This window comes from Carettochelys insculpta, chromosome 4, assembly GCF_033958435.1.
Source record: "Carettochelys insculpta isolate YL-2023 chromosome 4, ASM3395843v1, whole genome shotgun sequence".
Classification (NCBI taxonomy): Eukaryota; Metazoa; Chordata; order Testudines; family Carettochelyidae; genus Carettochelys; species Carettochelys insculpta.
In genome coordinates, this window is record NC_134140.1 from 126,890,001 (window position 1) to 126,916,153 (window position 26,153).

Consider the following 26,153-nt stretch of genomic DNA (forward strand, 5'->3'; position numbering starts at 1 on the left):
CTGTTACCCTTCTTTCTGCACTGCTTATGGTGGCCGCGCTGCCTTCAGAGCTAGGCAGCTGGAGCGTGGCAACTGCTGGTGGGGATCCTGGCTCTGAAGGCAGCAGCCCGTAGGTAGGACGGCATGGACTGGTACATCCTGCACTGCTGCTGGTGAGGTGCTGCCTTCAGAGCTGGGCACCTGGCCAACAGCTGCTACTCACTGCCTGCCCAGCTCTGAAGGCAGCACAGAAGTAAGGGTGACAGTACTGCCACCCTTCTAGAATAACCTTGCTTCTCCCTGCAACTCCTTTTTGGGGGAGGACAGCCAATTTGAGAAATGTTGGTCTAACCCTGTGAAATCTATCAGAGAGGTAGCCATGTTAGCCTGTATCTTCAAAAACAACAAGAAGTCCTATGATGTCATCTGATGAAGCAGGTCTTTGGCCACGAAAGCTTACGCTCCAAAATATCTGTTCGTCTATAAGGTGCCACGGGACTTCCTGTTGTTCCTGTGAAATCTGTACAGCATAGAGTAAAAGCTCCCAGAAGGCCAGATTTCACCATCTGTGAAGTGTTTTTCATGTTTGTGAACACAGTAGGGCCCTATCTATGGGTGAGTTTCTGTGCTGTGCCTCTAAGAAACCAGCAGCCTGTGACTGTCCGCCCCAGTTCCTGCACCAGAGACTTTCTTCTAAAAAGATCTTGGCCCTTCCAGAGCCCCTTTATTTCTTTCCCTTTATCTGGCATGCATGATTTGGAGCAGGGGTGACAATCTCACCATGATAATCGATACTCTTTCACAGCTAAGAAAATATTGCTTACATAACCTCTTTTACCTAATACACTAATAGAGAATGACTGGTCGACTAGTCTGTTGCCTTCTGCATCGATCACATCAAAGATGAAAGCAAAATGCCCTCCAGGCTCCTTCTTGTCATGACTATATTCTACTTGTCCTGGCGAGAAAAGGAAAAAGAAGCGGCTTAATATAAGCTGCAACCTCAGCTGCTGAAACCCTTTTTTGGAATCTGCCTGGTTAGCAGAACACAGAGGTTGTTACTGTTTCCAGATTTGTGTGTCATTTCCTCCTCTCTCTCCTGTTGAGAGAGGAGTTCTTAAGCACTTGGTTATTGGAAATCAATTCTCCCCTCACAGATCTGTCTTCTACTCCTCTTCTTTCTTTCCTCCCTCTCACAGCTCCATGTCACCATCCCTCACTGTACCGATTTCAACTACTTTAGAATACACCTTGATGCTATGCACAGAGATTAGCTAACATATCTTTCTCTCAGGCTACATCTACACTAGCACACTACACTGAAGTAGCCTATTTCGAAATAAGAACATTGAAATAGGCTACTTCGACATGTATCGTTTGCACGTCCTCCAGGGCTCGTGCCGTTGACGTTCAATGTAGAAGTATTGACAGGGAACGTCGAAAGGAGCCACCCCAGAAGGAAATGTGGAGCGTCCACACCCACAAGCGCTCCCTGTCGAAATAAGGGGCCAGCAAAGCCTGCGGATGGGGTCACAGGCTGGACTAGCCCTTCTGGGGCAAGAGCAAGCCGCTCCCTTAAAGGGCCCCTCCCAGACGTATTTGGCCTGCACAGCACGAGGTCCGCAGAGCTGACACCAGTTGCAGACCTCGTGCACGCAGCATGAACCCCCAGCTGCTCCAGCAGCAGCCAGAAGCCCTGGGCTAAGGGCTGCTGCACATGGCAACGATAGAGCTCTGCAGGGGCTGGACAGAGCGTCTCTCAACCCCTCAGCTGATGGCCGCCATGGAGGATCCTGCTATTTCGATGTAACGGGACGCGGATTGTCTACACACGCCCTACTTCGATGTTGAACGTCGAAGTAGGGCGCTATTCCCATCTTCGGACAGGAACAGCAATTTTGACATCTCGCCACCTAATGTTGATTTCAACATCGAAATAGCGCACGGCGCGTGTAGATGCGACACGTGCTATTTTGACGTTCTGCCAGCTACTTTGAAGTAGCTGGCTAGTGTACACGCACCCTCAGTGTTGGGGAGCGGGGAGTTGGCATTACCACAGTTGAAGACATGCCCGACCTACACACATCTCAGCTAGAGTCAGATGGCGTGTGGGATTTTCAACAGTACTGTTGTGAAGGGTAGCTCAGTGTTTTGAATGTTAATCTGCTAAACCCAGGGTTAGGAGGTCAATCCTTGAGGGAGGCCACTGAGGGATCTGGAGCCAAAAAAAAAAAAAAAAGGAAGGGGGCCTGGACTTGATGACTTCCTGAGATCCTTTCCAGCTCTATGAGATGCATATTGCATGCTTTCTCTATATACGTGCCATGGAGTCAATAGTGCTTCTTTGTAAATATGTGGCTTGTGATGCATTTTCCAGGAGCCACCGGACTAGATAACTTTACAGATTGTATCACAGAGGTAGCTGAGTTAGTCTGCATCTTCAAAAACAACAAGAAGTCCTGGGGCACCTTATAGACTAACAGATGTTTAGGAGCATAAGCTTTCGTGGGCAAAAGACCCGCTTCGTCAGATGCACAAAGCAAGTCTTTGCCCACGAAAGCTTATGCTCCAAAGTATTGTTAGTCTATAAGGCGCCACAGGACTACTTCTTTTTACAGATTGTGTCTATAGCTCTATACCCATCTCTACAATTTCATAATAATTTTATATTTATGTTTTATGCCAAGTCTTTCTTGTTATATTGGGATTACAAAATACCATGTAATTTTTGCTCATTACACTGTTAACAATCTCATTGTTACCCTGTGCACTTTCACCTGTCGTTTTCAGGGCCAGCTTAACTCTTCTGGAGGCCCAGGGCCGTTAGAGTTTGTGGGATCTCCTAGGCTCAGGGAAGGGGGAGGAAAAGCAGGTGCAGGGAATTAGGGTGCAGAAGGGGACTCAGGGCAGGGTGTTCAGACAGTAGTTAGCATGCAGGAGGGGACTCAAGCCTGGGGCAGAGGGTTGCGATGCGGTGCTCTCACCTGGGGCAGCTCCCCTTTGGTGGTACAGGCCCTGGGTTAGGAGGCGGGCAAGTAGTTCTGCATTTTGTACTGTGCTCGTCTGTAGGCTCCGTCCCCCACAGCTCCCATTGGCCATGATTTCCAGCCAGTGGGCGCTGTGGGGGTGGATCCTGAAAGCAAGGGAAGCATGTGAACAGAGCTTCCTGGCACTCGCGGCTCTAGCCCAGCTGAGGGATGGCAGTGCATGGAGACACATCCCTGTCCTCCTGCCAGGCGGGGCTGGCAAGAAGTGGCTTTAGTGGCTGTAGCCCTGGCCCCCAGAGAAAGGGGAACATGCACTTTTGGCAGCCCAGAGATCTTTTTGCAGTGGCCCCCTTGGCTACAGCCCCTAAACCCCTTTCTTAATCTGTCCCTAACTGTAGCTATCTGTGGTCTGTGTTTTTGTCACGTGTGAGTACAATGGGCAGCCTGACTGGGTCCTGACTGGCACTGGCTTCAGCGAGTTAAGTTGCAACTTTGCTGGGGGACAAAAAACAGATTCCAAATAGCACCACCCTGCAAGGTCACACTGCTCTCTTCACCCTTTCAAGCCCCATGCCCGCTCCACTTCTGTATACAAACACACATCCATGTATGTGCAAATGTCAACAGGCTGACTTGAACCTGGGACCTCTGGAGCTTAGTGCAGGAGCATCTGGAGATTGAGGTAAAAAGCAGATGGCTCTCAGTTGAGGATCTAGGGGAGTCTCGGTCTTTGTGTAAGTGGTCTAGGTGCTACAACATGGGACAGTGAACCACACCCAGCAGGTATGTGGGTTACATATGCAAGCTGATTTAAAAAAAAAATTCAGGAACAGTTTGCTAAGTTTTACATTAACCCAGAGAATGGAGACAGTATCCCTAATGACCCTGCAGCAAGACATGACCCTTAATTACGAGAGTCCAAAACCACCACCAACAAAAAGAGCAGGAGTGCTTGAGATGAGAATAACTCAATTCACAGTTTCCATTCAAAGCAGATGATAACTGGTGGTCTCTCTCTTACTGATGACGACAAAATAAGGATGTACATCACGGCTGTGTCTACACTAGCTCCCTACTTCGAAGGGAGGATGGTAAGTAGGGTGTCAGGAGATTATTAATGAAGCGCTGCGATGCGTATGCAGCACTTCATGAAGCTAATTCTCCCCTGCGGCAACTTCAAAGTGTTAAACTTTCATAATTTTGAGGAGTAAAGGGACTTCCAAGTTGCCCAGGCACGTTGAGGTGCTGGCGGGTTAGCCGTGGCTACACACAAGCCGGCACTTCGAAGTTTCACACTTTGGAATTGCCGCGGGGGGAGAATTAGCTTAATGAAGTACTGCATATGCACCACAGCACTTTGTTAATAATCTCCCGACACCCTACTTAGACACAGCCCATATGTTCTATTCATGGGGTGAGGAGTGTGTAAAAAAAGAGATGGCAAAGGTCAGTTTTTATTTACCGGAACTCAGAGGGTCAAGCAACTTACTCACCTTTATTTATATCAGCTTGGGTGAAACTTTTGATTGGTCCCCTGACAGAAATCTGGACCGGGTTATCAACTGTAGTCATCTGCAGACGTCCAGTATGGGGATCCTTCCTCATGACATAGCTGACCCTCAGGTCATCTGAATCAACAGTTGTAGCTTTTAAGTGCTGACTGGTGATGCGTGCTACAGCTCCTAGGCAGTAACAGACAGCATGTAAACAGCTCCACCCCATCCTTTCAAATCACTCACCAAATCATTTGGAAAGACTGCATTGCATTATTTATAAATATTGTCGCGTTTCCTGAGATTTTATCCTCTGTTGCTTCAAGGAAGCTCCCACTTAGTTCCCTTCGAGGAAAGTACCATAGTGCCAATTTTCAAACAAAATCAGAGCAAGGGAACACGTGAACCTACGTTTTCTCGTTTGGTGCTGAATTGAGTACCACAATGTCAGTCCTGCCTAGGAGCCTGTACTTGAAATGTGGGCTCCTCAAAACTGGGCACTTTGCCAGATTTGTAGAACTAACATCAGACTTGCGAATGTTCGTGTCCTTAACAGCCTTGTAAAAATACCAGTGCCCTACAGCCTTATTCGTCGTGCTCTCTAAACACCCTGTCACCCAAAAAGTGCTCATAGCCCAAGGTTCAACAGGGGACACGGTTTATGTTTCATAGAACAGGAGCTCAGACGAGCACGGCTCTGCTAGTTCGCTGGTGAGGGATGGAGCATGCCTTGAAGGAAGAGGATTACCTAGGGGGCTGGAGACTATGTGTACTTCTGATGTTCCACGGCTACAGAACTTTCAAGCATGGAGCCTTTCTCTAAGCATCAAAGCAAAGGACCTTCGTGTCCTACCCCTGTTGGGCTTTGAAGCATCCCTAGCATTTCCTTTCTTGGTTTAAACAAAATCCTCTCCCATTCTCTCATCCTTGCACACAGACTGCAAAGCCCACTGGTTAATTCCCCAATGATCTGATGATTTCTGGTGGACCCCAGCATGTTTAAAATGTTCGTGGTTGCTCTGAAGTTTGATTATTCTGGATCTAGGGACACGACAGTGAGTAATTTTGAAATCTAGCAGAATGGCTCATTGCTTTAGAACAGCTTTCACTGTCTTTGCAGTGTCTCAGGATGGAGAAAGCTAGTGTTCCACTTTGAGAAACTCAGCACCAGGAAGTTTGGAGACAGTACAGAGAACAACAGACTTAGGGGTTAGAGGCTATGACAGAGGAGAAAACATTAAACTACAGCAATAGGCCCAATTCACCTCTCACACCCATGATTTTCATGGAAAATTTCACTGACAGCACCTGAACTACTCTACAAGTTGAGCCTTTCAAATCCAGAATTCTCTCATCCAGCAACATCCGTAATCCAGCATGATTATAGTTTCCCAGAGGACCACTTACAATGGGTGTGGCCAAATTTCCCGCAGTTTCATGAAATTTGTTTCCAGCCACCAGTCCTGGCTCTCAGTGTTCTGTGCTGTTATTTAGCTCTAATTTTCCCCTAAATGTCTTCTCAGAACCCAGTAAACAGTGGAAGTGTTGGTAATGCTGGTAGACAATATTGACCTCCCGTGGTCTGGCAAATTCTCTTGTCTGACATCGATCAGGTTCCGAGGGTGCCAGATTAGAGAGGTTCAACCTATTGTGTGCTAGTCTTAGGAGAAAAGAATGAATTCCAAGTACACAATTGGCTAACCAATGGCTAAGTGGAGGGCAAAGGGTAGAAGCACAAGGTAGAAATCTAGAAATATTCCAAGTGAGGCTACTGGTAGATGGAGGAATTATTTGGGAAGGCTCAGGACAGCGTGATTAGGAGAAGGGAGTGACACTTTCAGAAAGGTCAATCAATAGGAGCCATGTGTCCCAACACCTTGGCTGCCTTGGAAAATCTTGATCATTACTCCCTTCGCAACATGCTGGTCTCTCTACTCACCAGCTGAAAGCTGCAGGCCCCTGTTCACAGCTAATATGGGCAGCTCATTCTCTGACACCTCCAGAAATAACTCCACTCTCCCAGTCTCGGTGTGTAGCCCATCTGTGAGCGAGAACCTGAACTCATCTGCCTGCACTGTGGAACTGCTCCGCGTGTAAACGATCAATTGGTCCAGGACATCCTGATAAGTGAAAGAGGAGCCCTGAGACAGAACACGCCCATTCTCCAGAGGCTCTGAGGTCGACTGTCTTCTGCGGAGGTGACCTGTGGAAAAACAGGAGGAGCAAATACAATCACACTGATTCTTAGTGTTTGTGTAACACGCCAACACCAAAAACGTGACAGGCTGCATTCTCTATTGCCCTGTCTCTTGTGTACTCCTAGACTCCTGGTAGACCTGTCATTCACCACCACCTTTTCACACACACTTGGCACAGGCCTTATTTGTGACTAGTGAAGGTACAAAATGCTCAAGTATGTGGCCCTTGGGTTCCTGACTAGAGCTGGAGGTAGGACAGTGGGAGGGTGTAGTCTTGACTCTACCTCCCGACTACCCATTTTGAGGTGCTGAAGACTGGGGGGTTCTGTGTAGGCCTATATTCACCGTAAACTGAGCGCCTGTGTGGCCACCCAAGAGAGGTTTAAATGCCGCCCAGATGATCTGCAGAGCATCCACAGCCACCAGGCTATGTTTCTACTGGTGGGGCACATCCACACAGGCCTCGGTGCACATAATAAAATTATTCTACACATGGATGGAAAAAATTAAAGAGAACAGCAGTGGAGAGAAGGGAAAAATTGCAGCTACAACAACAATCCAACCCCTAGTAAAAATAAATGGCGAGAGTCAGTTGCTAGAAAGAGCGAACAGCAGGTTTCAGGCTGCTCCAAGTTACTGTGGCATGACTTGATATCTAGGTCTATGCATCATCTCAATCAGCATCACAGGAAGAGAATGTTTTATGGCTCGAGCATTTGCTTTGGCACATAAAATAAAAGGAGCTCATATCCCCCAGCAAAGCAGAACCCGGTTTTATTATTCTTTGACAGGTAATTTTCTCCACAGGGAAAATATATCCTTGCACTCTGGGCATCACAGGCACTCCCGGCTGCGGTTGCAAAAGGGCCCACTCCAGTGGGATGAAGCAATTCAGCTGGCTCCAAAGTGCAAGAAGCCCTAGAGCCTAGCAGGGTCCCTGTCTGTGCCCCACACTCCACAACTGTTGCCAAATTGTTCTGCCCGCCCCCCCCCGAATTCAGTAAACAAAAGGAGGCAGGAGGAGCTGGCAGTGAAAGGCTGGGGAGGCCTGGGTTACCTCGAATGCCTCCCATTGGGCATAGAGTCCTTAGCAGAGAACCTAGCTGTGTCGCTGGGCCAGAACTGAGGGTAAGGAGGGAGGGGGATGTCCTCTCCTAAACTGACAAAACATCCGAGCAGCTGCTCCATGGAGACTTCTTCAAGTTGCTGCTCCTCTTCACACCTGCACTGTAGAGAGGCAGGACTCCAGTGTCCCTCCTGCTCATGGCCAGGCAGAGCTGTAAGGCCCAAGGGAGGAGAACACATGTGCCTCATCTCTCCATAAATGAATGATTCATTTTCTAGTCAGAAAAGAAAGTAAGCTGGGAGAGGGGCTCACGTACCATAGTGATCAGCTCCATGCTGGCCACCGATCTCAATCTTCTGATGTGGATAAAGGCCTTGTCTGGTGATGCTGCAGCAGGACAGGCCGAGGGAGATGCTTCTTGAGGTAATGCCCCTTGACAAGCTAAACTAGTTCCTCCTACCCTCGGTGTCTCCTCCAATGTAACATCCACCACAGGCCTCTAAACCCCATCAGGAACTGGCCTGTGATAAAAGTTTAAGCCCCCCTGGGCTTAGCCAGCAGAAATGCATTTTACATGAACCGACCAACGTGAGCTATGTTACCTTTGTTGAGTCTTACCATGGGCAGGGCTTTTGGTGACGACGAAGACCAGCTGCTCGTGTGGCGTGTCTAAGTCCTGCAGGCTGACAGAGGCATTGCTGAGCACCACCCCTGAGCTGCTGCGCACCCGGACAGGTACCAGCATGATCTTCGGGGCCTCATCATTCCGTTGCTAGAGAAATGGAGACAGGCTGGCTCAGAAGAAACCTAACTCACCAGGAAGACATAGTAGAGAGGAAGTTCCCCAGGGATTTACATAAACACCCTTGACTTGTTGTACTGTTCATCGTTTGAAGAGAGTATTGTTTTTAAATGTCAGAGTGCCCTGCGTGTCAGTCAAGACATTGCCTATACCGAGTTGCTACAAGCTCCAAAAAAGGAGCAGAGGCATGCAGCTATCCTGCCTGCACAGCACAGCAGGAACTGGATTGTTATGCAGTCACACTCTAATCTCTCCTTGCTCCATGGGAAAGCCTATCGAAAGCAGCCTGTGTAGCCTAGTGGATAGAGCACCAGGTTGCAATTCAGGAGAGCTGGGCTCTGTTGCCAGTTCTGGGCAAACCACTGCACCACAGCGTGCCTCAGTTTCCCCATCTGTAACACGAGGATAATGAAACTAGCCCCCTCTTATAAACTGCTTTAAGATCTAAATTGGAAAAGTGGTATAGAAAATAACGCCTATGCCAGAAGCGGAGTCTGTGTCACCTCTGCCAGCACAGCTGGTATGTATCACACTAACTTAGCAGCACTTGCTGGTGTTTTGATAAGTGAAGCTGTTCACTGCCTCCCACCCACCGGGGGGATCTGTGCCCTGTAACTGAGGCAGTGAGCAAAGAGGCATAAAGGGACACCTTATCCTTACTCCCTCCCCAGGGTGGGTTTTGACTGAGGCACACAATCTGGCAGTAGGTCAGCAAGGGCCACTGTAAAAGCCAGCCCCCTCAATGGGTGGGCGGTGGTGCTTTGTTACAGAGTACAGTGCTCCTTAGACAGCTTGTACCTGGATGGCGATGGTGACGGTGTGAGTGGCGGACCGGCTGAAGCCATCGCTCACATAGAAAGTGAAGACATCCTTCGTTGGCTCAAGGCTTTCGTGGAGGCTCTGAAAGTAGTAAACGCTGTTCTCCAGCACATCGTTAATGGAGAATGATGCCTCTGAGCCTGCAGAACGCCCGGGGCCAAAAATGCCACCTGCCAACACAGCACTGTCTGAGAAAGGCCGCTCGTTTCACCAAGCAAACCACCAGAGTAAGGAAACGATCCCAAGTTCTGCTCCCCTCTTCCCGCAACTGGTCACTAATATGTTTAGTGGCACAACCAAAAAAGCATCCTCTTTGGCACTCTGAAATATAAGGATCTTCTTGCCTTACAGGCAGAGGCTGTCACCCAGCACTCACTGGCTTCAATCCCCTTTTATTAGGCTTGCCTGAAATGATGAAGCAGTTACTCATGCCCCATCTTTCCCCAGCAGAACCTACAGACCAGCTCATCGGGGCAAAAACGGTTTGGCTGCCATCCAGTAAAGGCCTGTTAAGTAGAAGGTGATCAGTTGTTTTCAAAATGCCACAGGTTGAATCTCTCTTAGGCAGAACCCTTGGGACCTGACTGGTGCTGAGTGAGAGAATTTGCCAGACCCCAGGAGGTCTATATTGTCTAGCAGCATTACCAACACTTTCACTGCTTACCGGGCTCTGAGAAGACATTTAGGGGTAAATTAAAGCTAAAGAACAGCACAAAACATTGAGAGCCAGAACTGGTGGCTGTAATCAAACTTCACAGGACTACAGGAAACTTGGCTGCAACCGTGATATGTGGTTGTCCAGCTAACTAAAATCATGCTGGATTACAGATGTTGCTGGGTGAGCGTTCTAAATTACAGAGATTCAACCTGTACCTTATCCCTGCTCATCCATAGGACACAGTGCATACATATGGCTTAGCTTTCTGCCAGCCCCAGTACAACTGCAATTGCTGCTATAAACCACTACACGTTTGTGATCACATGCCACACAGAGGTGTCTTAGAAAGCACAGCTCTTCCTCCCATCCTTAGAATATAAGGTAGCTGCAATAACTGTGGTATCTTTCAGCATAATGCCTCTGTGTACCTCATCTAACCATCCTCTGAGAGTGCCTAACTTGGTCAGGAAGCTACAATTATCCTGCTTGCTTTTCTCATGTCTACGCTCTGAGTCATCTACAATCTAATCAGTTAGAAAGAGGGGGAAAAAAATCCCAGCAACTAACCATTCCCCGGTTCTAAGCTAGGAAGCACTGATCGATTTCAAATTTCCTTCCCCAAGGACAGCTTCTGTCGGGGTAGTGAAAATAAACATCTCCCCCATTAAGGTCTCCCTGATGAGACAGAAGCAGTGAACAAAGACAGGCCCCCACCAATGAAAGAGCCAAAGATTTCCCACTGCCCTAAGAGTCTCATGGGATTGTAAATTAACACAGTCCAGCCGGTACGCTGACAAGACAAGCTCAAGACAGTAGGAAAGGCCAGGAAAGAGATTTCACAATAACATAAACAGAAAAAGGTCGTTACTCAGATTCTGCATGCAGTCCTCTCAAAGGCATGTTCTCATTTGTATCTCTGGGGCTCTGCCTGCACCAGGTACGGCAGAGCAAAAGTTGAGCTTTGACCATATCCTTGGGGGCCCTGAAAAATGGGAGTTCTCTGTACAAAGATCTCCCTTCATGGTACCATCTTCCACTTCACAAGGGTCACTCTATGCAGCAACCCCCTTCACCTCCCTGAAGCCAGCAGGTGGTGGAAGGTTAATGCAGGTAGAGACTTTATGCATTTATCTGCAGAATTCCATCTGCATTTGGGAACTGCACCTTACATGGGGATCCCAACAGCAAGTGCTGACAGAGGAGTCTCTGGGTATGTCTACGTTACAGAGTAATTACAGAGTGGCTGACCCCAGAGTTATTATTCCAAAATAAACTATTCCAGAATAATGCACCTACACTACAGGGAAGCCCTGGAATAAGCAAAACTTATTCCAAAATAGCATCTCCACACAATAGAGCCTATTCCGAAATACTATGTCTAAACAGTAATGTTATTTAGGAAGAAGCTATTCCGGAACGGCTTATTTCAAAACAGCTCCTATTCCCTGTCTACACAGCTCCTATTTCAAAACATCTATTTCGGAATAGGCGCTATTCCTCGTAGAATGAGGTTTACCAATTTATTTTGAAATAGTGGCTGTGTTGTGTAGAGGCTCACAAAGTTCCTTCAGAATAGTGGATGTTACTTTGAAATAACTTGGATGTGTAGGCAAATCCCCTGGTATCTCAGCTCCAAGGAAACTGCACTGCCAAGGAGCTGGACCAAAGCCAAAAGGGAGAGCAGAGGTGTTGCAGACATATGACCTGCATGGAGGTGTTCCAAGAATCCCATGAGGTACCCAAGCTACGTGCACACCTTGAGGGGCCTGCAGAGTTGGAGAGGCGTGTCCCCAGGTTATCTGGTGCAGGGAATTTCCCTTCCTATCTACCAGACAGAATTCATAGGAAACTCCACGAAGGGAACCTAATATTGTCTCCTGATCCCTATATAGCTTTTACAACACAGTGGCACAATCTGGCCCTGCAAACATACGAAGCCATTGAAACACAGCCACTCCAGGAGACGGGAGAGCAGCCAACCAGCACTGTGAACAAACAATGAAAAGGGAACAGGAAATTACAGGCCAAGGACACTGGGACCTACCGCTCCCAGGGTGAACACCTACATGGTTAAGGAGGGGCTCCTTATAAACCATAGGGTGCTACGAGGAAATCACAGAAATAATGCTGGTCACATTTCTTGGCAGCGTCACTAGCTTTTAAACAGCAGTGCGATATTTATTAGAGTCAGGGAGGATTTCTACGGATAACAAGAATGGCCCATATTACACGAGTAAACATTAAAAATTACAGACACTTTCTATAAAGGATGGAAACCGCCTGGCTGGGAAAACCTCTAATGTTTGAGAGTTATCAGGAAAGTTTTCCTGGGCTAATTCTAGCCACAGGGTTTCTCTGAACCACATGATGCTGGCAGTTGTCAGAGATGGGTGCACGGGTTACCCTGTGTCTCATACAACTTGGCAATTACCATATTCCCATTTCCTGACCAAACAAAACCAGGCATAGATGCCATTTACCTGTCCTGGTGTTTTCAATGTACCCATATTTTGGTAGCGTAAGTATCGTAACCCTTAGGTCGTCGTTGGCTGTATCGTAGTCAGTGGCTAGGAGATGGTGAACTGATAGCGGGACCCTCCCTCCTTCCTCCACCTGAAAACAGACACGGTAAAAGACAAAGAGCAAACAGGCTACAAAAACAAAAACAGGTCCAATAACCATTGCTGAATGGCTTTGATAATCAGTACAATGAGAATTTCATCACATGAGCACCTTAAACATATCTGTTCACCTGATTCTGCATGAATTCTCTAGCTCACTCTTAATACAGGTCACCGTTGCAATAGGCAGGTGATCGTAATGTCCCAATTCTTCCCCCAACATTGTGAATTTTAGAAAAGTTCCTGCCTCTTCCTGCCAATGGGATATAAAAATCGCATGTAATGCTGGGCCATAGTGGAGCAGGATCTTATCTCGTCCCAGCAGCAGCCTGCATGCCATTGAGCTAGTGTCAACGCGATGGGAGTGGACGGAAATGCAGCATGTACACTGGCGTGTCACAGTTACCTGCTAAGGAACTATGCTGGATTGTGGTTTGCTGATTGGAAAGCATCTGAGGACTAGGCAGAGGGACTGGAAAGCCAGGAAGGGAGGGAGAACCCAGCAAAAGCTTCAGATAAGCGTTCTGAAATGCTGCATGTTCAGCCAAACTTCCAGATGTTTTTAGGTTCATTGATCACTTGTGTGTGTCACCTGGTGCTATCATCAGCCAAATCCTCAAACAATTGAAAGCAGCACAGAACCACTGATATTAATGGAGGTACACCAATTTATACCAGTGGAGTATCTGGCCCACTGTGTGAAATGGAAATGACGATGAGGTTCAGGAACATGGTGGCACTGTTAATTTCACCATATAGTTTATTAACACTTCACAAAGGCAAAACTGTATATGTGATTCACAGAACCATAGAATACTAGAACTAGAAGGGACCTCAAGAGGTCTTCGAGTCCAGTCTCCTACCCTGATACCAGAATCAAGCACCACCTAGATCACCCGTTGGATATTTATCCAATCTGTTCTTAAACATCTCCAATGATGGAGATTCTACAACCACCCTAGGCAATTTATTCCAGTACTTAACCAATTAGGAAATTTTTCCTAATGTCCAACCTAAATGTATCTGGCTGCAATTTTAGCCCATTGCTTCTTGTCCTACCATCAGCAACTAAGGAGAATAATTTTTCTCCCTCCTTATAACATCCTTTTAGGGACTTGAAAGCTGCTATCATCTCCCCTCTCAGCGGTCTCCTTTCCAAACTAAACAAACCCAATCCTTTTACTCTTCCCTCATAGGTCATATTTTCTAGACCTTTAATCATTTAGTTGCTCTTCTCTGGACCCTCTTCAATTTCTCAACATCTTTCCTAAAATGTGATGCCCAGAACTGGACACAGTACTCCAACTGAGGCCTAATCAGTACAGAGTAGAGCTTCACCTTTATCCACAAGGCTTATTCACTGCTTTCTAACCTAGACACCACTTCATCATGCTTGCACTGCAGCCAGGAAAATGACTGTTCTACTGTTTATCTCACACTTGCTCCTGCTACAGTGTCCTGCATTCTGGGCAATTACTTACAGTAATAAGGTCAGCAAAAGCAAAGATGGAAGGCTGGTTCTGGACAGAGGTGATGGTGATGGTAAACATCTGGTTGTCAAGCCGATTGTTGTCAGCGTCGAAGACAAAGAAGTGGAAAATATCCGTGACTGGCTGACTGTCGGTCTCAAACTCAGTCGAGTATCTGTATCGAGAATCAGACTGGTGAGTCGCACTGACAGCCTGCAGAAAGGATTTCACTTCCTGTATTTCAGAACTGCACAGCAGGAACAGGGTGGCTCTTGTCGAAGAAGGAACAAGTTAATCCTTCCCTCGTCTCTCTCCCCCATCCAGAAAGAACTAATCTTTTCCTGTGTCCTTAGGTGAGTGCTTGTGATTGGGCAAAGGCTGGTCAGCCATGGTGGAAGAACATTCAGACACTTCCTCATAGAGTGCACTGCAAACTTCCTGTGCAACTGTGTTCTGAAAGACAGGGAAGCCAAGGCCAAAGACTGGGGTGGTTAGGAAAGAATCTGTGCATTGAAGATTATGATGACAATTAGTTATTGTCCCGACGGAACCAAACTAGCCTTCCTGAAAGAAGCCTACGGTTCATTTGTCTTTTCTTCTAACCCGTTAAATCTTGACACTTGTCTCTTCGCAGACATGTGGTGTAGGACAGTGGTTTTCAACACGTGTACCACGACACACTGGTGTGCCACGAAAGTTCATCTACTTTCCCCAGCAGAGGGGTAACTGATGACCCTATGACTGCTGGGGCTCAAAGAGCAAGGCTGCCTGAGTCCCAGCTGGCATGGGGTTGGTCAGCTTCCCACCACAGCGGTTCTTGGCAGCGCTGCCGCGAGGGAAAATGCCGATCCCACAGGAGCCCACTCCAACCAGGAGGCTGCCCCGTGTTGCTTCCTGGCCTGGATGGGATGGCTCCCCATCCGTGCTGTGGCAAGGCAGGTGGGAGGTGGTACAAATGCTGGTGCCTCCCCTCCCCTCTGTGAGTAAAAACTGGGTGTGCCACAGAATTGTTTGTCTCATTGAACTGTTCCCTAGTTACTGAAAAGGTTGGGAACCACTGGAGTAGGATTTTCCAGAGCACTCAGCGCTAGCCTTAACTCTGCCCCTCACTGAAGCCAACAACGAATTATCTTCAGTAGAAGCCATGTTGGGCCAACGACAACCACTTCTCAAAATCCAACTCTCTGTTTCTATCAAGATTTTTTAATTATTTTTATGTGCTGATTTATGTGCTTAAGATTTACCACCTCTACCCTTTACTTGCTGATGTTAACACAGAAATAGGTTGATAGCGTCATTTCCCTGTACGTACGTTCTTCAGTCCAGTCTGTGCTTGCGTCTGAAACCACAAACATACTGTTGGACGCATGGGTGGCAGGTAACGTACGCAAGGGAAGGCATTGCCTTCCAAAACTGCCTACAATTCCTCTGCTGCCTAGAAAGGCTGGGGACATAGCATGGCAGCTGCAGCCCTCCATGTGGCCAAAAAGGATGGGGCTGGGGTGGGAAGGGACTTGGCTCCATGAAGGGCTGTCATGCAGCAAGCGCAAGGACTGGCTCCTTTGGTGCTGGAGCCAATCACAACCTCAGCTGTGATCCTGCTGGACAGGAAATACAGAAGTGAGTGGTGCTTGTTGTATCACTTTTTGGACAGTCAGAAAACACCGCTTCCTGCTGGAGCTACAACACAGAGGATACTAATATTCACACAATACCAGTGAAGTATAGGCGAGGCCTGACTTGGTAGAGCCCTGCAAATCAGCCGATATCTGCTTTATATCTGCGGATAGGGACGTGGATATCCGCGGCTCAGTTTTGCGGATATGGATGTGGTTGGGGCTACAAATTTTGTATCTGCACAAGGATTTATGAATTAGATGTCAAATATTTTATGGCTGGAACCAGTGCTTTTTTGTCCGGGGGGAAGAAGAGGAGCCAGAACACAGCCAGCCTCCCCTTATACCCTACCCCAGCCAACCCTATGGCTGGGGCTCCTGAGGTACTGGTACTCAGTACCGGCAAGTACTGTCACAAAAAACAGCACTAGCTGGAACTACTTCAAGGAAAGGAAATTGTTTCTTTTACATAATTCTGTTTGGTATTGAATAACTGAAAAACCAAAATAACAACAAATACAGAGACAGCTTTTGAAGATGTTCAAACTTAATAGCACTAGGCGAGTGCAAAAATGCCCTAGTCTTTATACCCAATCACAGTCATTTTTATTATCACCAGGTACAAGAGTGTTGTTATGAGAAACCACCTCTGCTACAATTCGTTGGGACATGCTGTATTCATAAATTGTAGCAGAGGTGATTTCTCATAACAACACTATTGTATCTGGTGATAATAAAAATGACTATGATTGGGTATAAAAGACATATGCTTCATACAGATAGTGCTCTGAAAGTCTAACTGAGCCCAAGAAGATAAATAAGTATTTTTCCACCACACCATATTACCTGATTCTCTGGTTGTTTATGTCTTCCATGGTGAAATTATAAACCTCAGAAAACTCTTCAGCTTGCTGCCCAGATATTGTCCGTAAGAGGGTGCCATACATGGGCAGAGAAATTAACTGAATGCTTATCTTCGAGTCAGGAGAATTATTATCCTAAGCAGAAAAGTAAGCCAAACAGCAGCATTTATTTTTGTTTCTTTATGGCACAGATGGAAGAACAAAGTCAAGTGGCAAAATATACAGATTCTGGAGCACCTTTGATTTCAACAGAGCTGTACTGATTTACACCTGCAGAGAACCTGGCATAAAACGCACATTCCTTCTCTCGTAACTATCTCTGTCAGACGCACACATTCACTAGGGTATAAAGGCTTGTGTATTTTATTCTCAAATCACATTAAATGCCAAGAAGAATTTACCTTCCCAATAATACCAAGTTGTTGCCTCCCACTAGATGGATTCAAATATAATTTCTATGCAGAAGAGAAAATATATAAAGACTGAGCCAAATCTGGTTTTTATTTAAGGCAGGTAAATTGGGAGCAAACTCTATGGAAATCGGTGGACTGGTTCTGGATTTACACTGTGTGGCACTTGGTCTGTTTAACTATATGTCTCCAGTTGGATAACATTATGTTTACAATGGCATCTTTAATAAAAAGTTTCAGGTAACAACATGTACCAGTGTCAAAATTTTAAGTCACCATAACCTAAACATACAAATAACTAGCCAAAGCCTCTTTCCCTACCTGCAAGTGTAACTGCACTGACTTGAAATAAGACAAGCAGATTTTGACCTATGGACTTTTGCAGCATACATTTCGGGAGCAAAACCGCAGAAAGGTAGCACTTTAAAGCCTAACAAAATGATTTATTCGGTAATGAGCTTTTGTGCAACAAACCCACTTCTTCAGATTTAAAGTACTACATTTCTGCTGCTTTGTTTTGTTGGAGTACAGACTAACATGGCTACCTCTCTGTTACTATTTTGGAAGCAAGTTCTATTTTTTTAAGTAACTTTTGAGGGGCCTACAAATATCATACACTTAATGTAGACTTGTGATCCTTTCACCTTCATCCACCACCAGTGCTTTTTTTGTGCCAGTACTTGCCAGTGCTGAGAGGAATCCTACAGACAGCCGTATACAAGAAACACACAGTGCTCCACACCTACTTTCACAGACCTAGCAACCAGCCCCAGTGCACTGATATCTACAGCCAGGCACTTGGATACCACTGAATATAGTCTGACGAGAGACTTCGGGTATACACCTTAACACACTTAGAACTGCCTTCCTCAGACCAGGGCAGACCGCCATAGATGACGATCACGTCCTAGAACTGACGAACCAAATACCCTGAGAGAACCAGCTTCAATATGGGGAAAAAATTCCTCTCCATATGCAGCCTCCTACTTATCAGCTACCTCCTTTCACCATCAGTCATGTGAGATACCAAACAATCACAGCCAACACAGTCATCACTCAGTTGTAACCCAACCCCTTCTTTTGGCCTTCAGACAACTCTCCAACCTCACCCAAGTCATTATCAGAAGCAAACTCCCTGTAGACCAGGCCGCACCAACTTGAAGCACCACCAGATTCTGCCATAACAACAAATGCAAAACCTGCAGATGTCCCTCCGGCACTGTGATGATCAACTCCCACCACAACACACTTTTCAAGATCTGTGCATGCTCCACATGCCTCTCACGACATACGGTGTGCCTCAACCAGTGCACTGAATGCCCCTGTAACAACTAATCATGCTAAGCACTCTATTCCCCATTGTTATTTAGCTGAGGGTGTTTTCCCCAGATCTGAAGAAGAGCCCTGTGTGGTCTGAAAGCTTGTCTCATCAAAAGAAGTTGGTCCAACAAAAGATATTACCTCAGCTACCTCGTCTCTCTAAGGCTGTGTCTAGACGTACCTTGGAGGTTGACGGCTGTTACACAATTTTTGGTATGCCAATTGCACACCAAAAAATCGACTTTGCAGCTGTCAACTTCTGTGCCTGTGTTCATGGCAGAAGGTCGATGGAAGCGCTCCTTCTGTCGACCCTCCTTGCTGCCATGAGGCTCAGGAGGAGTTCCAGGGTTGACGCTGATCCGGGAACATGCCGTTTCACACATGCGATAAACAGCACCCTGGAAGACTGACCTGGAGCAGTCGATCTTCTCTTGTAAGTATAGATGTAGCCTTTGGTATTTGTATGTTATTTGCAGAACAAAGTACAGGCACGTGCATTACACAGGTGTAGACGTGAGCTGGTAGCACTGTAAACCAGGGGAGCACCAGGACAAGTAACGGGTGTCTTCATCAGAAACTGAAGAGGAAATTATAATTCCGCCAACCTTACTTTACAGTTGTCAGCTTTAAAACACAATACAGTATACGGATGGGCGTCCCACATCCACATACTCTACAATTTCCCAGTGACTCTACAGACACCAGCTCAAACTCCTACCTGCCAGCCACTCACATTCCTCGCCTTCTCCACAATAGCTTGCATGATGGCTGCCTGTGTTGCTACCCCGCACTCAGCGACCACCAAAGGACAGGTGTTCTGCCTCCTCATGAAAACTTTATGATAGTTCCCACTGTCTTTTTTCTTTCCTGATCTCCAACAAATCCCACTCCCAACCTCTTTCATCACTGCCTTCTCCCCTTCCTATACCCAATGATCATTCAGAGCAACTTTCATCTTCCAAGAGCTTTACAGATATTGTCAAAAGTGCCTAAGTCCTTTCCTCAGAGACACATAGGTACTTCGGAACCTAAGTCCCACTGACATTCAATTAAACATAGGCTCCTATGAGACTACAGGCCACATTTGCAGTGGCATTTAGGCACATGAAGATGCAGACAGGCACCTACCTGGAGTTACAGATGTGCCAAAGGGTATTTCTGACTGCAAAAGACACCCTCATGGCAGCACACCTCAGAGCCCATGTCATGGCAGACTTGTCCAATAAGGGCTCAAAATGGCAGCAATAGCTGTTCCCACTCAGACTGCAACCTGGGCTCCAAGACACTCCATGGACACACACAGGAGAAAGATGCTGCCCTGTTTAGGCACCTGACTACAGGCTTTAATATCTTAGTAAATCTGACTGCAAACCACTTATGAAAATGGGACTTCAGTTCCTGAGGCACTTTGATATAAGTGGTGTGTGGGCCTTGTAGTAGCCATCTCAAGGGGAGTGAATGTGACCCTCAGAGCTTTTTTGGGCTATGAGGTACAACAAGTACCTATTCCAGGAGCTCATTCAAACCTACACCAAGTATCCAAAGGCTAGTACTTTATAATGCAGAGCAAGATATGCTGTTAATAAGCAGGAAAGACTCCCTAAGGGACCATTTTCATTTGTCAGATTACCATTACTCAAACTGCAGTGGTCTATTCGTTCAATATGCATTCCTATACTTTTATAATGTAATGATTTTATAAGACATAATGCTGATAAGAGATTAATACATAAAGGGGGAAATCACCTGTTATCTTTGGAGGTTTTTTAAGTCAATTTGATTTTATTTTAACTTTGAGATTTACAAAGACCAAAGACATATCAGAAATGAAGGAACTTCAACACAAGGTGGGTGAGGTAATATCTCATTGTACTTAAGCTCAAACTCTCATCTCTCTCACCAACAGAAGCTGGTCCAATAAAAGACGTTACCACACCTGCCTAGTCTCTCTAATATCCTGGAACCAATTTAGTTACAACACTACGTGAACTTTTGTATGCCATTTAAATCTGTAAAACCTGAAAGAGAACAATGGGATTTTTATAAGAAATTATCTGGATCTGAGGCTTTTATGTCCCATATTTCTATCCAAAGCTGTATTTTTTTAACAATTAAGTCATATATGCCTGGAAAATACTCCATTAAAATGCTTATTGTCTCTAAAACTGTGAAGTTTGCGTACAGTCCCTTCAATGAATTCCACTGCTCATTCCTTTGCTGTTAAATCCGTTGCTTCTGGCAAAGCACCATACCTGTCTGCCCCTGCCCATACCAGGCAACTCTCACAGTACGTATGTTACAGAATTCAGGGCCATTTTTCAGCAAATCAGGAAGCGTCAGTCAATGTCAGGGCGGGTACAGATGTTCTTAAACAATGATTGCTCAGCAAATCCTCATGCCTGGTTGGTGGGGATGTATGATGCATAAACATGAGATTAACTCAATTTTACTTTCTGCTTTGTAGTTCACCTTTACTTCAGACAAATGTGCATAGCCTCAAAACCCTGGCAGGATGAAAGAACGCATTATTCCCCTTTTGGGAGACGTAGTCAGGGTATTGTAAAATGTTAAAGAATTTGCCAAGTAGCAATATTCTGCAGATGCAGAGGTGTGATTTGCTACAGGTCTCCTGAGGGGAAGAAAGGTAGCCAAATGCATTGGGTTTAGAAAGGAATGGATGCAAACTTACGATGTAAGCAAGGTGTGATCGTGTGAGAATCACAGAGCTTTTACTAGCCACTGTGACAGACAACAAGCAGCCATGGGCCAGGCGGGGACCATCACCACCCATGAAGGACACTTCGACTTTCAGCACCGTTGTTGCACTGTTAACGCCATCAGTTACGGAGATCTCCATGCTGTCCTCTGCTACTGATGCACCATCATGGACATACTTTAAAGCAGTTCGGGTAACATCCTCATACATGAAGGTGTCACCTTCCCAAAGAGAAATATAAACAAAGCGATGACTCTATCTACTGCACGACATTCATACTTTAAATTCACATCAAACGACTTGGGCCCAGATTAAGCAAATCACCTAAGCACACGCTAATCTGGTATTTGATGCATTCCTTACAGCTGTGTGCAGGGCCATTCTTACAACTGATGGGGCGCTACACACTTTACCTCAGACTTCCCTGCAGCCCTCTGCATGGCTTCTGCCAGGACCTGGGGATTCCCCCGCACCACCATGTGGTTTCTGCCAGGGCTCCGGGCTTCCCTCCTCCACCCATCTGCATAGCTTCTGCCGGGACTCAGGGCCTCACTCATGCCCTCTCTGCCACACAGCTTCCCTTCCCTTCCCCACATGCTCGGCTTTTGCTGGGGCTCAGCCACCCTCCTCCCATCCCTACTCCAACTGAGCAGCTTCACTGGGGGCTCAGGGTTTCCATGGCGCTGACATGTAGCTGCAAAGGTGGAGAGGAGAGTGTGGTATGAAGGAGGCCTCAGCTCAGTACACAGGCAGGGGGAGTAAGGAGTCAGAGGACAGGCAGCCCTGCTTTTGGTGGCCATGAAAGCCACCTGGGGAAGGGGCTGGGCCAGAGGGTAACCAGCAGACATGGCTGCATAGGGGCACCTAAAAATCTGCTGCCCAAAATTTTTGGGTGCCCCATGCAGCCGCATACACTGACTATGCCTATGCCCTGCCTGTGTGAGCTCTGATTCTATACGAGGGTTCCATTAATGCACTAGGATGTAGGCAGGAGGAGCCATGATCTTCATCATAGTACAGAGAAATAGTGACATAATGAGTAACGTTTTACAAACAACCTTCCCCACTTCTCATCAGCACAGCATTCTTCTCTTCCTGACAACACCCACATCTCCGGCCCAGGCTTCTAACACCAGGCTGGCCCCCCTCCCTATCTGTTCCTTTCACAGCTTTCCCAAACATCATTATTTGCTGGAATCTGCTACCACTGAAGACAAAAGCAATTCTCCTGTCTGACAAACAGTAGAAACAGCGTCTTGATCAGGTGCCCTTTGATGACAGATTTACATGGACTTCAGTGGGAATAGTAACAAGCAACACAAAACACGAGATCTTGTACAGAACTTTTCATCAGCAGATTTCAAAGTGCTTTAAAAAAAAAAAAAAAAGACCAGCATCAGCAACCCCAACTTGCCCATACTCAACCAGCAGGGATGATGCTAAGCCAGGAAGAGAACCCAAATCTCCTGAGTCCCAGTTCTGTGCCCTACCCACTAGATCATGCTGCCTTGTGGATTGAAAGAGCTGGGGCTTAAAGCTGGCTCTCCCACCTCCCACTTGATGGCCTTAAATAGCTCTCTGGGCGCTGGCTATGCAGGAGTGGATTTCTGTCTCCAAGGCAAATTTTGAAAGGTCTCGGTTTTGCCCAAGTGCTGAATGGGAAAATTTCTGCAGGACAGGTGACATGTGTCCTGACCACCTTTAATGAATGTGTTCAAAGCTCTGAAAATAATAAATAATACTCTGCCAGCTCTCTGAAGAGCACGTGACGGGCAATTGCTAACAATTTATTATCGACAAGCAGATCCTAGCTTATTAAAAATTAACAAAACCACACAGGCAGGGAAGATATATCACACTTGCTGACTCCCCCCAACTTGGATTCCACTTCTTCCCCTGCAAACAGCTCAACTCACCCGCTTTCATGTGCTCCTGGACCCCAGCGTTGTACCTGAGCAGAACCCCGTGGTGAGGCGGTTCCACCAGCTCAAAGAAGAGCTCTTCAGGACCTGTGTCTGTGTCACTCACTGCCAGCTGTATCCCTGCACCAGAGGGGACACATGGAGCAGGCATCAGAGCCGCAATTTACTGTACAGCGAGCCTGCCCTTAGAACCAGCAGGTCGCATTAAATGACAGAAATTAAGGAGCTCTAACTGAGTTTCCATTTTAAAATTAACAGATGTCTGGAACTCTCTCCTCCTCCACACCGTGATGTATCTGCCTGCCTGTCCGGGGACAATGATGCCCTGCTGAGGCTAAGGTCATGGGTTCAAACAGAGACGTTATTGCCTTCATGACCTTCAACTCCTACCCTTGTGGAGGGGGCACCTCCAATCCTTCATTCCGCCAAAAAGCTCCATGAGGCCATGGGAATGGGTCTGAGAATCAGCTGCCTTATTCTAACACATGCTTTCCTATGCCAGACAGTGTCATGCGCTGCATTGCTAATGCTTGGCCAGAAGTTTGTTCCTGCCCATGTCAATATAATGGGAGGGAGAGTGAGGGGCTGTCCCCTTGCACAGCCCACCACAGCAGGCCTGACTGCAGCCCCTAGGCTATGCAGAGCACAGGTGCCACCAGAATGATGCTCCCCTGGGAGCCGCTGGGCCACAAGGGGGCGATGGCAGAGAACAGGCAAAGCCAAGGGGAAGGGGTGTGCCGGACCCTTCAAAGAAGTGCAGCAGCTGTGCCGGATGGGCTTTCGCAATGGAGGAGCTGGATTCGGCCCTGCAGCCAAAGCCTCCACCCAGCCCCAAGTGACACAGAAGGGCCCACATCCACGCTCTCACCGGCTGTGTGGGCTGGCGACAAACCTACAGACTAATCCTGCCAGCTGTCCTAACTGAGAATTGTACCTTCGCTACACTGCCTCTGGGCTCCTTACCAATGGTGGCTTCACCGCCCTGGCTGACCTTCAGAACCGGAGCTGTGATCTGGAACGCTGGAGGGTGCTCATGAGTCGACAGCAAGTGGATGGTAAACACCAGCTCTGGGGTTGTGTGCTCTCCGTCGGACACTAACACAACATGTAAACACAGCCGCGTGAGCTGACTGGCTGGCAATGACACACTTTGAAATGCACCCAAAAACCACACTGCAGGCTGCCTGTTTTTTACCCTGACTGTCAAACCACCGTAGTTACTTGCTCCAGCCCCCTTGATTTTCCTCCTCCCCCCAGACATCAGACTTCATGACTCGGAAAGTCTGAGGCCATGTCTACACTACCCAGAAGATCAACCTGCTCAGGGTCAATCTTCCAGGGGTCGACTTAACGTGCCTGACAGGGATGTGCAAAATCAACCTATTAGGGGTTGGCAGTTCCCCCCTGTACTCTGTGCTACGGAGAAAAGTAAGAGAGGTTGATGGGACAAACTCTCCCGTCAATTTTCCTCAGTGAGAATGGCCTAGTAAGTTGATTGTCGATAAGTCGACTCTAGCTATGACAATGGCGTAGCTAGAATCGACTTATCCACAAGCAACTTACCTGCCTAGTGTAGACCAAGTATTAAAAAAATGGTATCTTCCTTTATCCCTAATCAGTCCCGGCAGTACCCGCGTACTGGAAGAGCAATGCTGACTCCATGTGAGAGAGTAAATGTGTGTGTGTGTGTGCGTGTGTGCATGCGCGTGCGCGTGCGCGCGCGCCTCAATCTATGAAAGGCTGCAGTCTGGAGCCAGGACATACATGGGTCCCCTTCCAGAATAACGGATACTTGGCACCCCATGCTGGGCAGTGCATTAAAACGGCTTAAACAAGGGAACAGATTATTAGATATTTTAGTTGGCTGAAATGTATCCATACAACATTTCAGAACTGTTGAATCAATCCTTGCAGGCCTTAGTCACGTCAATAGGATTTTTGACTGTGTAAGACCTGCTGAATTTCAATTAATGGTTGGAAAAGAGGCATAGCTGTTATTAAGAAAACCAATTCCTGGCTCCTACAAAGCTATCGTTGGTTTCCTGGCATATGTAACCCCAGAGGTGCTGAGACCACTGACAAGGGAGAGTGAAATCTCTGCTCTACAGGCTTGGCTAAAAGCCAGCTGGCCTTTAGCTCATGGGGTAGTGCACAGGAGTTTAGTATCTATGGCTGCAGGTTCAATCGCTTCTGCTGGCATTTTGCATCTTAATCCACCAGTGAAAACAACCATTCAAGTACTTCAGGGGCATATTTACTTTCCAGATCTTACTTAACTTTCATGAGTCCCTGAAACAGGGAGTGGTTAAGCAAAGGGCAATAATAGATCTGAAAAAGTATTGTGGCACTTAGGCACATGAAAGACTAGCCATTTATATACCTGTGAAACTAAAATTCACTGACTCCGGGAGACCTGCAGGGGAAAAACAAAGTAGAGTTACTCATCTTCTGCTCTCGTTGGAAAAAAACTTAGGTCTCAGGGACTTACACCCATTTTATTTTCAACAAAACCTTAAACATCTTTTTTGACATTTTACAGAGGTAGCCTATTAAAAATACTTCAATCCAGGGTGTTTCAGCCAAGAACTTCTGCAGTTTAATTCCAGCACTGCCACTCACGTGACGTAGAGCAGGGATGGGCAAATACAAGCCCATGGGCTGGATCCAGTTTCCCAGGGTTAGCCCTGGCAGGCCACCACCGCTACATTTACCTGGGCCTCTGCAAGTACGGATGATTGCAGCTCCCACTGGGCCGCAGGTAGCTGTTCCTGGCCCATGGGAGCTGTGGGAAGTGGTGTCCTGGTCTGTAATGTTTCCTGCAACTCCCATTGGCTGAAAATGGTGATCTGGAGCCAACAAGAGCTGCAATCATGTGTACCTGAAGAGATGCAGGTAAATAGAGCGTTGGTGGCCCGCCAGGGGCTAACTCTGCAAACTGCTGTTTTATTGCCCACCCCTGGTTATGGCCTCAGAAAAAGGCGCTGAGTCTGAACTCCTCCATTAATTTGAGACATCATTGGCATGGGCTCTCGAAAAGCTGACGTTCAGTTGAATTGAACTCAGCTCTTCTGAAGCATTAGACACAAGACCCCTCAAGGGATTGGGGGTGGGAATCTCGAAATCAGTGGAAACTTTTAAAAGGGTTGTAGTTAGCTCCACTGTCTCAGATTCCCAATCTTCAAAATAGGAATGCTAATGCTTCCCTACCTCCAGG

The 26,153-nt window shown here is 47.0% G+C and overlaps 1 protein-coding gene across 4 annotated transcripts in view; it reads right to left on the reverse strand.

Moving 5' to 3' along the window:
• The window catches only part of FRAS1 (Fraser extracellular matrix complex subunit 1), a 310,675-nt gene that overhangs the window by 54,179 nt on the left and 230,343 nt on the right, over window positions 1-26,153 (reverse strand). For all 4 annotated transcript variants that reach the window (XM_074993758.1, XM_074993759.1, XM_074993760.1 and 1 more), the window contains 12 exons: window positions 25,320-25,352; window positions 23,903-24,034; window positions 22,934-23,059; window positions 20,991-21,238; window positions 16,555-16,706; window positions 14,105-14,267; window positions 12,483-12,615; window positions 9,324-9,514; window positions 8,342-8,495; window positions 6,399-6,662; window positions 4,460-4,648; window positions 818-937 (listed from right to left, as the gene is read on the reverse strand). In XM_074993758.1, the coding sequence (XP_074849859.1) occupies window positions 818-937; window positions 4,460-4,648; window positions 6,399-6,662; window positions 8,342-8,495; window positions 9,324-9,514; window positions 12,483-12,615; window positions 14,105-14,267; window positions 16,555-16,706; window positions 20,991-21,238; window positions 22,934-23,059; window positions 23,903-24,034; window positions 25,320-25,352 (1,905 nt within the window). The remainder of the gene's footprint in view (window positions 1-817; window positions 938-4,459; window positions 4,649-6,398; window positions 6,663-8,341; window positions 8,496-9,323; window positions 9,515-12,482; window positions 12,616-14,104; window positions 14,268-16,554; window positions 16,707-20,990; window positions 21,239-22,933; window positions 23,060-23,902; window positions 24,035-25,319; window positions 25,353-26,153) is intronic.